Source organism: Argiope bruennichi, chromosome X2 (genome assembly GCF_947563725.1).
Source record: "Argiope bruennichi chromosome X2, qqArgBrue1.1, whole genome shotgun sequence".
Lineage (NCBI taxonomy): Eukaryota > Metazoa > Arthropoda > Arachnida > Araneae > Araneidae > Argiope > Argiope bruennichi.
The window spans coordinates 70,375,104-70,388,902 of record NC_079163.1 but is presented as its reverse complement, the minus strand read 5'-3'; the positions used below and the strand labels follow the sequence as shown (position 1 = coordinate 70,388,902).

The window sequence follows — 13,799 nt, the reverse complement described above, 5'->3', positions numbered from 1 at the left end:
TTTCATTAGATTTGTGCTAAAATAATTGCAGTTTTTATTAATCAGATTAAAAATGTAATCACATAACCTTGGGAATCATTAGACTGGGTAAGACAGAAGTTATCAACGCAGTTATTTCAACTTCAGCATGGTGATTTGTGAATTTATTCTTTTCCACTGAAGCAGATTCGTTATTTCAACTTGATCCTCGATTCGAAACCCAGTTATTATTAAATGTTACTTGAAATCCAAAATCCAATGGGGAAAATACTAAAAAAAATCAATGTTTTATTTTCTATTGTAGTGCTTTGAAGGCTTGATTAGTGGATGTTTTAATTATATTCAAATTAGTGTGAAATTTAATTTCACCAAGTAATTAAATTCCCACAAAGCAATGTAGAAACGGAACAACAATTTTTCGAATGAAATTTTTATTCGCTTATTGCGGAGTAAGCCAAATAACGACGAGTCCTTTGTTGTTCGTTGTGTTTAAGTGGAACTCATTTGTCACGTTTTGTTGATTTTCCAGATTCAAAAACCTTACTATTGATGATCATAAATTCTACTGCCACTTTTCAGGTTGCACTAATTAGCTTTTAACAGATTCCTTATCTCCTCCATCTTCAAGGTTCTTATTTCCATTGTTTTTGAAACCGTTATAGAAATTGTTTGTTTTCTATAACAGTTTGTTTTTAAATCTGTGTTGTACTGCAGTGTCCGTATCTACAACTGTCTAAATACACTGTTATTTTAAGAACAGATTGCGTTGCTTTACGTCCCAAAATGAACACGTGTAACTTTGTTTTTATCTAAAAAACAAACAAAAAATATTGTGTTGAATATTAAAAACAAAACCACTATTACATAACATGAAAGAATTTTTTTTTTTAAATACGAGTCTCCAAAACCTGCTATTAAAGTTTACAGGTGGTTTAAAGCCGCAATTATTTTTACATCAAGTTCATCTTAATATAAATAAAAGCCACTTTGGCTATGTAAGTATCTATATTCCACATCTCCTTTTAAAAAACGGGGACGAATTCAATAAAATTTTGAACCTTTATTATATAAGATATGAGAAAGAATACTATAAACCTTTCAAAAATTGATTAAATATTCAATTAATTGGAAATTAACAGAAATTGTGTTTTTTACACTTCGGCGATTTTATCACTATTTTTTAATTTTTTTTTTGTTTTGATACATCTTTGGACAGTTCTTTTATTCGTCTTAAAGTAATTATTTAACTATGTGCAAAACTAAGCTTGAGTCAATTGCTTAAACGAAGATAACCTTTCTTTTACTTCAGCGGTTATGAACAAAATTTGCAGAACTTATACAACAAATATTAATAACTTGTAGAGAAAATGAGCTATTGTTGGTTTTTTAAAAATAGTATGGTTCAATAAATATTCTATTTTCAATTACTGGTAGATAATTAAAGATTTAGACAGTAAAAGGATTTTGTATAGTATATTTTATATAAAAATATTTTTTACGTTAAAATTTGTACACATAAAAGAATTTTAATCCATCAAGTGCATCAACTTGTAATTTTTGAATAATGTCTATCATAGTGTAGTGATATTTAGTATTTTCTCAGATTCTTAAAAAAAAATATTTCGCGTAGAAACTTGTACATTCCTTGTTGGTTCAATGAGATTTTTTTTTTTTTTTTTTTTTGCATCATGGCATAAATATCCTTTTTTTTTTTATGTGAGTTTTTAAAAAGTTTTTCTCTTACATTTTACATTACCATATAACATCGTTTATGAAATTAAGTTAGTAAGTAATTACAAAGTAAATACAACCACCTTTCCTAAGTATCTGGGGTGATTTGAATGACTGCTGTCGGGACAGTGGAAGGCGGAAAACTGAGGTTGGAGTTCTAGCAGGTAGGATAAAATACGAATAAAATACACATAAAATAAGATAAAATATGAATGGCAAGCTCGGACGGGAAACTTTTTGTACGATGAGTACGATTTCTTAAGACGGGGATACTAGGGGATAAGGAGGATATACTAGTATTCAGTCTGACAACCCGAGAAAAAAAGATTCACTATGATAATTTCTTATTGCTTCTTAGGTGATTTTCCATTGCTTCTACATTTTCGTGGCTGTCTTATTTTTATTTCCGGTTTTGGTTTACAATTCTTGCTATCACATTTTAAATAAGTTTACCTACTCAGACAGCAGAAGATGTTATAAACACATTCTGTACTTGTTTCAGTAGTAATAGTGCTGTTCCATGACAAGAATTATCCCTGTATCATTACATATGATAATGCATGATAGAATATATAATCAATTCTTATCTTGGTTGAGAATAAATTTTCGTTTATGGTTGTTAGCCCTAAATTGTTGCTCACTGAGGTAATAAACAATACATCTCGTTCGTCTATATTTTTTATATTATTTTCTCTAGTTTTACGTCTTAATTATAGGCTTTATAATATGCTAATATTTTTCTTTACTCAGCTGTATGATTTTATTTTGAATGAAACTGATTTTCGTCTTTAGCATTTTTGATTTAAAGTTTACTTTTGTAATTTGAAAAATATATAAAACTATTAAAATACTTTTTACATGTAATAATATGTTTCTGTTTGATGGTTGAATAACCTATATCCTTCCTAGTTAACGTGGTTTTTTATTTGTATTTAAATAATTTTTTTAAAAATTTATACAGCTAGAAATTTTTCTCAAACATCTTTCTTTGTTAACTCTTTCGGACATAAGGATTTATAGAAAAATGACCTTGTTCCTCACAAATAAAAATTTGCTATATTCGATTGAAAAATTCACCCCAAAACAATCTTCAAAATAGCATTTAAAATTTAGTCACATTTTTAAAAAAAATATTTTTAAGGGGTGGTACATATTTAATTTTCCAATGTTTGTTAGTTTTGTAAATCATAATATTAAATGCTTTAATCTTATCAAATTAATGAAAGTTTCACCATTTAATATCATTTTTTTTAATTTTGTAAGCAAATATAACAGTTAAGATTTAAATAACATAAAACTTTTTAAATAATGAGTTTTAACAGTAGACAGTTTAAATTTTTTATATTAGGCATTATTTTTCAAATGTAACAAAATATTATTCTGAATTGTTCTTTAGTACATAATATTTTAAAATATTTTAGAAGGTATTTGACAAGTTCAACAGATCCACTCAGTACGCTTCGCATTTTTTTTTTGTGAGTTTCAATTAGCAAGTCTTCTTATAATAGTTGTTTCTGACTTATTTGTCAAGAATTTTTCTTTCTGTAAATATCTGAACTACATAAAGTACTGTTATAATGTGGTTCACAGAATAAAATGTCTCTTCTTTATTAAACTGCTTAGAAACGAAACTACTGTGTATTAAATATTTAGCTACAAAAAATTCAGGAAATAAATCACCATGTTTGAAATAGTTAAACAGATTCTTTCAAATCTCAAACTAAAAATAGGTAAAAAAGAAGATATCTGAAATTTAGAAAGTTAATAGCTACCAGAAGCCAGAAATTGACACAAATGAACGCTGAATGAAAATGAATCATATTTAAGTAATTTTTACAACACAGCTTTTTAATTGACTCTTTCTCCGATGGCAGTATACAGCGTTTGGTGCATGCTGAAGATCTGAATTCGAAAGAAGGGTGATATCCGAGTTTCCGCGCGAGCGCTGACGTCGATTCGGTAGGAAATGATTGGTTCATTTTCGGGGAGCAAATATTTCGACAGCATTTTCTGGTTTATCTGAAAATGATCGTCAACCATTTAGATCGGCAAATTTAAAGATTTCCCTTACTCTCTCTTCGTAATTTCCCCAATGAGTTAAGGCTCTAAGGGCCATCACCTGCCATGGCCAAACCTCTCCGCCTGAAGAAAAAATTTGATCTCACAAAGTTCTTAAGCGCATCAAGAAAGCCAGTGTCTGTCTATTTATATGGTAGCTTCTCATCTCCATATTCATAGAGCTCCTCTGTCTGGTTAGTAAGTAACAATAAAGAACCCCCCTTCCCTCCCCATGCCTTGCCGAATTGTCAAGACAAACAATTCTGATCTCTGTGGTGGCAAAATAACCTTCCATTTCGAGCGGATCATATGCCTACTCCTCATACTAAGGTATGACCGGTTATTAGCGATGGGTCCAGAGAACAACATCCCCATTATTGTACCCACTAGGCTCCTGTTTGAGGTGCCTTTCGCTGGAATAAGATATAAAGTAAGAAAAATGCAATAATTTTTCTTTGCAAAATCCTGTCAATATAAACATCAATGTCTTTACCACACACATAAAAAATTAACTGATTGACAGTTAGATATTTTAAGCATATTTGACATAATAACTATCATATTACTTTCAGCTGTCAAATATAAGCAAGTAAGGTTGATTTCGTAATGCATAAAGGTTTGGTCAATGTTAAAATAAAAGGCGACTAAAGAAAATTTTTTTAGCAATTATTTTCAAACAATACGTAAACTGGTAATAAATAAACTTTACCTTTAGGAAGAGTTCTGAATTCCACGTTACTAACTAACATCTCTAATTTCTTTGGATTCTTTTCATCATTATACAAAAGTTTTCCAGGTTTAACTCTGACAGACACTCGATATAGAGTATTTGGAGAGAGACCTGAAAGTATATCATGAAGCCTTTTATTTTCAAAGAAAAAATAAAACCTCAGTTCTTATGTAAAAAATAGTATTGGAAAAATTAATTGATTAAAATAGTTATATATTAAGTATACAGGCTTTTTACTATATTATTTAATATTATTAAGTATTAATATTCCGAAAAATACGATTTATTATTTTCTGTCAATGTTACTTAGAAGGAATTATGCTTTACCTGTTACAAGATGTCGAAAACAACCTGGTTTAACAACTTTGACTTCAACACTGTTTACAGCAATAACATGTTGAAAATTGCTGTTACTGGGAAGCCAACTAATAAGTGCCGATGAGGCAGTGATGTGAGAAGCTTTAACACAAGTTGGAGCCAATGGGAAGTCTGTAATATGAACATAATATGGAATTATTATTTACCTAAAACCATTGTTGAAACAATATAAATTAAAGCTAATTAAATAAATCTAGAAAATTATTACAATTTTCAAAGATTTTAATATATTTAAAACAGTCTTTTGTTTTCGCTGAGTCATCCTGTCCTACATTGGCTCAATTTTAATTTCTTATTATTTGATTCATATTTCTAAGAAACCAACTAATTTTTTTTAACTAAATAAACATATCAATTTAAACCAAAATTATGCAAACAATTTTAATTAAATATTAATAATTCTGCATCTAATATAATATTAGTATTTTTAGTAAATGCTGCATCTACGTTTTCCATTTGTATTTGAGGAAATCTGGATGATGATGTGTGATGTAAAAAGAATAATAAGATTGAAACCAAGAAGAAAAGAGAATCTCTCTGTAAGAAAAAGTATACTTTTTTGGTACTTTAAGATCTGAAAAGTAGCTCTTTTTATCTCAGCTATTAAATATCATACATTAAATATTATATAAGTGATCGAATTTACTTATTCAATATGTGAACACTTTTTGTCTCAGAACTGTGGTGTTTTTTTGTTTAGATCTTTAACGTTTCGAATATATTTAATTAAATATATATTATGTATAAGATATAAATAAATACATGATAGAATAAAATATAGAATATAAATAGACAACTGAAAAAATCAAGAAACCTAAATTTTTATATAGTCCTCAGGTTCTGTTAATCGTATCTAATGAAATATATGTGAAACGTTAATAATCTAAACAAACAAAAAAAATTCATAATTCTGCGACAAAAACTGTTCATATATTGAATAATGAAATTTGATCATTTGAAGAATCTTTTAGCTATTTTCTTTCTTTCCATAAGTTCCTTTAAAAACGACAAAAAGCAAGAACATTGTAGTTTCCATCTCCTTGTACTAAATTCTCCACTAAACTTGGGTATCAGAAATACGATTATCACAAATAAAGTGTTCCCCCTGTAGCCGCATTTACACCAAAAAGATAATTTTTGCTACGTCAATTGGTTTATAATCACCTTACAAATGCAAGAGAAAATCTATTTCTTCTATCTATAAACATAACAGTTTCCTCTTGAAACGCATGCAGATAAGATAATTTATTTGTATGAGAAGGAAATCTTAATCTCTCTATTTTTTTCTGCTAATCTTCTAATCTTCATAGTATTTTAAGAAAATTATTTACTGCGGAAAATTTATTAAAAATGCTGATTGATCATTACCTTTTCCTACAACTATGGTACAGGCAGCGTCTTTGGAATGCAAACCAGTGTTTGAAATGGAACGGACACTTATACGATGAGGCTGTAAAAATCGAAAAAAAATGTGAATAAGCTTGAAATGGAAAGGAATTTTGAAACTTAAATGCATCTTTAAGATATCATGTAATATTTATAAAGTTGGTAGAATTTTTTTTTATATTAAATTCTTTAGAGGATCTATTTGTGCCTCTTTATCATTATTACAGTCTTCTTATTAAGATCTGCACGGTCCACTTATCTGAACACTGAAAAATAATAATAGAGGGTCGAAATGTACATTTGATGTAGAGTAGATTCTCTCCGTAGAAAACTGAGGAAAATTAATTGCGTATGTTACCAGTGAGATGTTCCTATTTTTTAAGCATGTACAACATGAAATTCTTTTCTACAAGCTATGTAAAATTTGTTTTAACGAGTCATACGGGTGGGACTATTTACCACGTCGAAGGAGCTCTAGTCGCAATTTTCACGTTATGCAGGAATCCAATATACCGTATCTTAAATTAACGAACAAAATTTCAGAAGGGTGTCTTTGCAATTTAGTCGGCATGCTGAAATTTGCTGAATGTTGTCTTATATTGTTTAAGAACTCTTAGCCAAACAGTCTTCTTTATTTAAAGGGTTGTGTTATGAACACAGCATGAATCATGACACTGAGATCAGCTCGAGTAATCCGAGAAAATCTCGAATTTTGATTGATTGTTCCGGATTATCCCAAATTTTATTCAGAAATGGATATCTCACATGAAAAAAATTTAGTGCGAGAAGACTAGATCCTTCATCTCATCTATAAATGCTTTTTATTTACTCTTATTTTTTACTCTTTAAGTCCTGAAATATTTACTCTTTATTTTTAATTAGGATAGCAGGAGTTAAATTACACCCTGCGAAATTATACTTGCGAAAATATTCAAATTCTTTACAGCATATTTGTAAATCTACAGAAAAGTTCTCATATTGCGTCAAAATGAGGCCTTAATATAATTAAGAAATTATCATAAGTCAAACAAGAATTAACTTACTCTTGAAGAATCAACTCCTTCTATCAATGCTCTTGTTCTTTCAGAGAATTTAATCGTTGCCTTAGGAACCCCATCAACATAAACATGATAACCTTCAATTTTGCCTGGTTTCACATCTGGTGGTACCCAGCCGATGAGAAGACTTTTGTTCATTTGACGTTCCAGAATCAAGCGCTGAGGTGGAGGTACTCCTGCATAATAAGGATATTGCTAAATGACTAATGACTAAGTAATTATTATGACTAAGTAATTATTATGACTAAGTAATAATTAATGACTAAGTAATTTTAAAATAAACAATGCCGGCGTCCTGGCATAGGGGTAGCGCGTCTTCCCCGTGATCTGGGCGTCCCGGGTTCGAGTCCCGGTTTGGGCATGGTTGTTCTTCTGTTGTTCTATCTGTGAGATGTGTGAATGTGCCCTCCTGTAAAAAGGGGTTGTGCAAGCGAATGAATGATGCGTGAGTGGCAAAGTCGTACTCTTGGCCCTAGTTGGCGCTGCTATAAAAAATAAGAGACGTTCCCCCTCAGGCTTAAATCGCTGTCTTCGTAACAGCGGGCTTGTCAGTGGCAAGTGCCATAAGAAACAAACAACAAACAACAACAAAATAAACAATAACGTTGTTGGCCTTTGACGCCTTTCCATGATGTTCAAATGAAAACTTTGAATTTTTATGGAATCGAAATGAAATCTTAGACGATGTTTTGGGTCATCGTTATATAACACTCTTACTCCTATCAAAGCTAATCATCTATTTATGGCTCAAATTAATATATAACGACGCCCTTTGACAAAAGATTGTTACTCTTATGTTTCTATATAGCGTTTTGTACTGTCTTACTAGACATTTTATAGTTGTCCATGATAAGACAGACTCTTGTGATGCATTTCCAAACCATTGGTGGAATTAATCGCAATATTTCCGCTTGATTACATATTAAAAAAAAGGGTTCACAGAGATAAATAAAGGCATGGAATATGCTTTTTAGTTCAATATTTTTTTTATCTATTTAAATGAATTTCATGATTTCTCCCCCTTCTATTTTCTTATTACTTCCATAATTTACCATGAACATCTTCCCGTAGATGAATTTTGTCCACAGATCTATAATTTGGGTGTGAACTGTATTTGGGTGTATGTATTACCATCTCTACATCTTTACCACCAATTTTAATTATTCTGTATAAAAGAAGAGGCATGAATAAAAGATATATACGAGTCTGTCTTAAATTTATTAGCAGAAAATGGCATAAGGAAGATAAATAGACTTCAGGAATTATGCAAAAATGTGATGAACTAATAGCTGAATGCATCTTGTTTTAATATGGGATTTTAGTTAAGCTTTTGTGCTCGCCTGTGAAACAGTTTATAATCTATGATAAATTTAATTAAGACTACATTATGTTACACAGTTCACAGAAGGAATCTTGCAAAGAGTATCACCCCTCGGTTTTCCTACTTTTCTATCAAAATGAAATTTATAGATTCAGGAAGGGTAACTGGAAACGATGACAGTACACAGCCTTGAAGCCTTAGCTACCTAAGAAGCACGAGATTTCTTTAAAGCATTCTAAAAGGGGACTAACAACACTTCCTTGCTGTTTTCATTATTTTCAAATGTTTCTTTACTTTAGTTGTAATCATGTTAAAAAATTGAAACTGAAACTGTTCTGAGTGTCACTTTCATTCCCATCAACGGCTATTTGCAAAGTATGTTGCTAAGCTATATATTTATTGCATCTGCAGAGTGTAAAATTTACAAGTAAGGTTCATTCTTCATATTTGGACTTTCTTCCAGAAAAAGGATAGTATTCTCAATTACCCTTACTATATTCATTGTGGGATAGTTAGAAACAAGTTTTTATTGTAATAAAACGTATTTTTTTATACAATTGGAATAATTTATTATATGACATGATTTTTTATTAAACTTAGGAATACTGTAGGGTTCCTTCCCCTTAATAGTGTTCATTATTGCAAATCAAATTAAATACTAACATTTTTTAAAGCCATGTGATCTACTTTCACGAATAAAAGTTGATTTTTAATAATGATTTTATGCTGTTTGATGTCAAGTGTGGAAGAAAACAAAAATGACGAACTTATGGTGAGGAAAATAAATAGAGTGTAATTTAATGATGATGATTTTGATTTTTTTCATTAAGAAATGAAGGTTGTATAGATGGAGTATTTAGTTCCGAATTTAAATGAATAATTTTTCAACAAAGATGTGTATTTTTATCCATTGTTTTGAAGGTATTAGAATGAATATTCATTGTCCACACATCTGAAGGATTCTTGAAGTTGACGTTGGTTAAGTGAATGTAGTAAGTTTGAAGAAGATCAATCAAAGAAAAGTGCTAAAAATAATCTACCATCAACCACATATAGTAATAAATAATCATCACCTCTTTCGAAGTTTTCATCATCTTTTACAACTTCATTGTCTTCGTTATCTTTATCCATATCTTCAATATCTTCTAAATCAACGTAATCATTCATTCGGTGAAAATCATCTGAAACATTATTTAATGCGGATCTTAAAAATTTGAATTAGTTGTCAAAACTATATTTTAAAAGCAATAAAACTCCCATATTCACATCAGTTTTGAAATGGAAGAAAGGTAATGCAAAGCAAGCTTTCAAAAAAGAAAAAAAAAAAAGGGAGATTTTAGATACTGTTTTAGGCAATTCCAGATCAGGATCGTTTTTTAATTCTGGAAATGCAAAGTTTTCATCCTATCAGTAAACAATAAATCGTAGAAAGAGGACACTAAATTAGCAACCAGTATTTTCATAACGTTTCCCTGTCGGAAAATAAGTGTAATTAGGAATACAGAAGATAAAAAGTTGCACAACGGATTGTGCCAGCGAGCCAAGGGACTCTTCTTCGGGAACAACCATTCAAGCTTAGATACTAAACGTTATATTAATTATGCTTTGAGCGGTTCTTGTACAGTTGAATTTGTTAAAAATTGTCAATTGCTGACATTATCATTTTACTCCAGTCTCCCTTATGCAGCCCCCCCCTTTTTGTAATGATCCAATAGCAATAGGAGAGAAAATTGAGCAATTTTTTCTAGGGAGATCTTATAAAACACTCTAATTAGTTTTTACTAATTATTAGACGGCGGATTTCATGAATATAAATTATCTTATTTTTGAAAATTATGACACCTTTATGGCAACCCTTTTGCAAATTATGGCATCTGATAAATTCAAATACATAAAAAGCTGATAACACTCTTTATATTGAGTAAATATAAAGAGTGCAGCATTAAAAAGAGAATAGCGGTAATAATTAAATTTGCATCATATCTGTACATAACTAGAATCATATGCAACTGCTTCAGAAATTTATAAAAACTGAGCTCGTAACAGTCTAAAAAAGTCATATATAATTATGTTCCAAGTCTGGAAATTTGAAAGTTTAAAATCAACTGACAGAACATAATATTATTTCACTGATGTCAACAGATGTTCGTCAGTTATGTTTCGATAAACAAATATCTACTGACGAAACTCTGACGCATTAATTCATTGTAACTTAGCTGTGGAAATAATTCAATTGTTACTGCTAAATTAATTCTAGTACCACTATGATTTTACAGATAAACAAAAGGGTTCTACTGCTTCGAACTTTAAAAAACTTAAGTTCTAGCACTTATTTCTTTAAATTATACTTATTGCTCATTTTAGGATAACTCATTTTAAATATAAATGTAGTTTTTAAAAGTTATATAATGTTAAGATTAAAGGTTAAGAAAGAAAAAAAATTACCAAGAGATGATGTTCAAACTGCAAATAATAATATCTAAATCGCTTAAGAAAATTTAACTTATTGTTATGTACTGTTAATAATATTCAAATCTTTAATTTTGAATTTATTAACATCAGTAACATTTATTAAGTTATCCGAAAAATCAATAATAACTGTGAAATTATGCAGTATTATTGATAATTCAATAATTAATATATTTAAATCTAATTTTATTTGACACATTTCCATGCAAAAATCCCGCAACAACTTTTTTTTAACTACTACGATCGTTGACGGAAATTTACTTACTAAAATTTAAAGACCATACAATAATAAATTTGTAATAAAATTATAGAACTGATTAATTCGGACAAACAGTTACAGTTTATTCATTTTCTTATTTAAATTCTTGGTGGTTATTTTATTTATTTTCTGATGTTCTGACCTGGGTGCAGAAGATCATCTGAAACGGTCATTTCCATGTCTTGAGCATAACTAAAACTCACGCTGCTATCATCTGAATCTCTGTTTCCGTACAGGACAGTTGCATGAAATTCAAATAATTCTTCTCCTAAAATAAAATTAAATGGAAGAGACAATTAGTGAGGGACCTAACATTACTTATTTTTATATAAAAATCTCTGAAATCTTTAAAACAGCCAAATTCTTTATAATAATTTATAAAATTGATACTTTTAAGGATATTCTAATGTCAAAGAAATTCAATATTTTCCTTCTATAAAAAATTGAACAATACAATTGGTTAAAATTAATAACTCTAGTTGACAGCTAATGATAAGTAACAATCAGACACCAGTGCAAGAGCAATCTTCTTCATAGTCTTGTATTTAAGAAAAAAAAAATCAAATTCTTTTCTTAATTATATGCAAAATTTCATATATATATTTAGGCAAAATAAATGAATCGCAATTTCTATTGATATGGTTTTACAATGCAAGACTCAGGAGTTTTATAATAATGTAAGACTAATGATTATGTTGGAAACTTGAGAGGCAACACTACCCATCTAAATTTTCCAATTTTACAAAAGGAAAAATAATTGAATTTTTCACAATCAATAATGAGCATGTTCGTACTCCACGTGAAAAAAATCAGAAATAATCATTACTGGCTGCGAAAATTTTAATTTTTTCTTCCTGTTACGAACGTTTGAAAATAAAAATAAATTGTGCTACTTATTAAGGAAAGAAATGGTACATTCCTTAAACAGCTACTTTATTTATGGATATTTTTGAACGGCATACTCATACTTATTATATGCAAAGAAATCTTTAAAATATGTGCATCTAAACAAAAAAAATCCCTCTTTACTGGAAATACAAAATAAAATGCAATTCTAAGTATCAACTTTAAATTTTAATTTATGATAGCCTATGATAATCAGCTTTTAAATTAAAACGCTTAGAATCACATCAGCTTTTCCAATTAATTGTAAAATGTACGACTCTTTTTCTATTTTAAAATTATAATATTCCTGCCAGATACATTTAATTTTACATCAATTTTTCTTAGTGGTAGTGATAGTTTGAAATGCATTTATCGATAGTTCAATAATTAAATACATTTATCAAGATTTCTTTTTCCAGATAATCGAAGAGTGATGTTTTCTACATCAAAGGTTGAATAATTCGTATTATTTATATATAAAAATAACCCTGAATGATTATTTTAATAAAATACAAATAAAGTTCTCAGGAACGTAATGGAAGAAACAAAGTTAAATAATTACAAAGGATTTTTTAATCACCTGTGAGCTTCTCAACAAAATTCGAAGGTACCAATCCTTTCCTTCCATCCAAAAGTTCACCGTTGAAAAAACCATCCTACAAGAAAGGAACACCATTATACAAATATATTAGTATTACATTATTTGCGAAGAAAGCATTATAAATTACAAAATAAAATTTAAAGCTTTAAGAGAATGTACATAACTTTTTATTTGAGTGGATTAAAATGTAATTTGATTTTGGATTAAGTATACAAAATATTAGTAAGTAAAATATAATGATTCAACAAGATAAATTTTTGCTATCTTTTCACCAACCCAGAAAGCCCTCTGTGATATCAAAATGCTTCTATGTATCATTCAATTTTAGAATGAATATATAATATTGAAAGACAAATAATTATTTGGAATTCAACAATCTGCTTTCAAAAAGCGAAACTGCTTTTGACACATCCTATATCATAAGATTCGAAAGAAGAAATAATATACTTTGTGTTACAACTATTCGAGTGAATTTTATGCTTTTATTAGTTTTGAAATTACTTTTTGGAGTGAACAAAACTGTACAAGGAAAATAAAAGATGAATGGAGAGAAAAATGTCAGAAAACAAGATTTTCGTCATCTTCAATCGGCGCATTTGTCAAATCATAGTTGAAAATACATTATACTGTTATCGAAGACGGAGTTCTTTCGATTTGTTGGCTGATGAAGAAACAGTCCTTTAATAATGAACAACGACTTTTACTAAACACGAAGACAAGAATATGCAGATATTAAATATACAGCCGAGACGAACACACAGCAGCACATTACAACAAACAGTAGCCCAAAAGTCATAATCGGTAGTAATAACAACCACAAAACACAAAGCGGCCAGTTAGAATTCAGCAGGAGGAGGGAATCTTCGTAGCTACTCTCCACGGTCTCTCCAAACGCCTGCAATTCTCCACTGTCTCCTTTCTTTAGCTGTATCCAACTGCCGACT

The 13,799-nt window shown here is 29.5% G+C and overlaps 1 protein-coding gene across 6 annotated transcripts in view; it reads right to left on the bottom strand.

The window, feature by feature from the left end:
• LOC129960447 (RIMS-binding protein 2-like) overlaps window positions 1-13,799 on the bottom strand; it is a 104,690-nt gene that overhangs the window by 53,393 nt on the left and 37,498 nt on the right. For all 6 annotated transcript variants that reach the window (XM_056073884.1, XM_056073885.1, XM_056073886.1 and 3 more), the window contains exons 8-14: window positions 12,835-12,910; window positions 11,512-11,637; window positions 9,715-9,822; window positions 7,306-7,496; window positions 6,245-6,326; window positions 4,826-4,987; window positions 4,478-4,609 (exon numbers count right to left, since the gene is read on the bottom strand). In XM_056073884.1, the coding sequence (XP_055929859.1) occupies window positions 4,478-4,609; window positions 4,826-4,987; window positions 6,245-6,326; window positions 7,306-7,496; window positions 9,715-9,822; window positions 11,512-11,637; window positions 12,835-12,910 (877 nt within the window). The remainder of the gene's footprint in view (window positions 1-4,477; window positions 4,610-4,825; window positions 4,988-6,244; window positions 6,327-7,305; window positions 7,497-9,714; window positions 9,823-11,511; window positions 11,638-12,834; window positions 12,911-13,799) is intronic.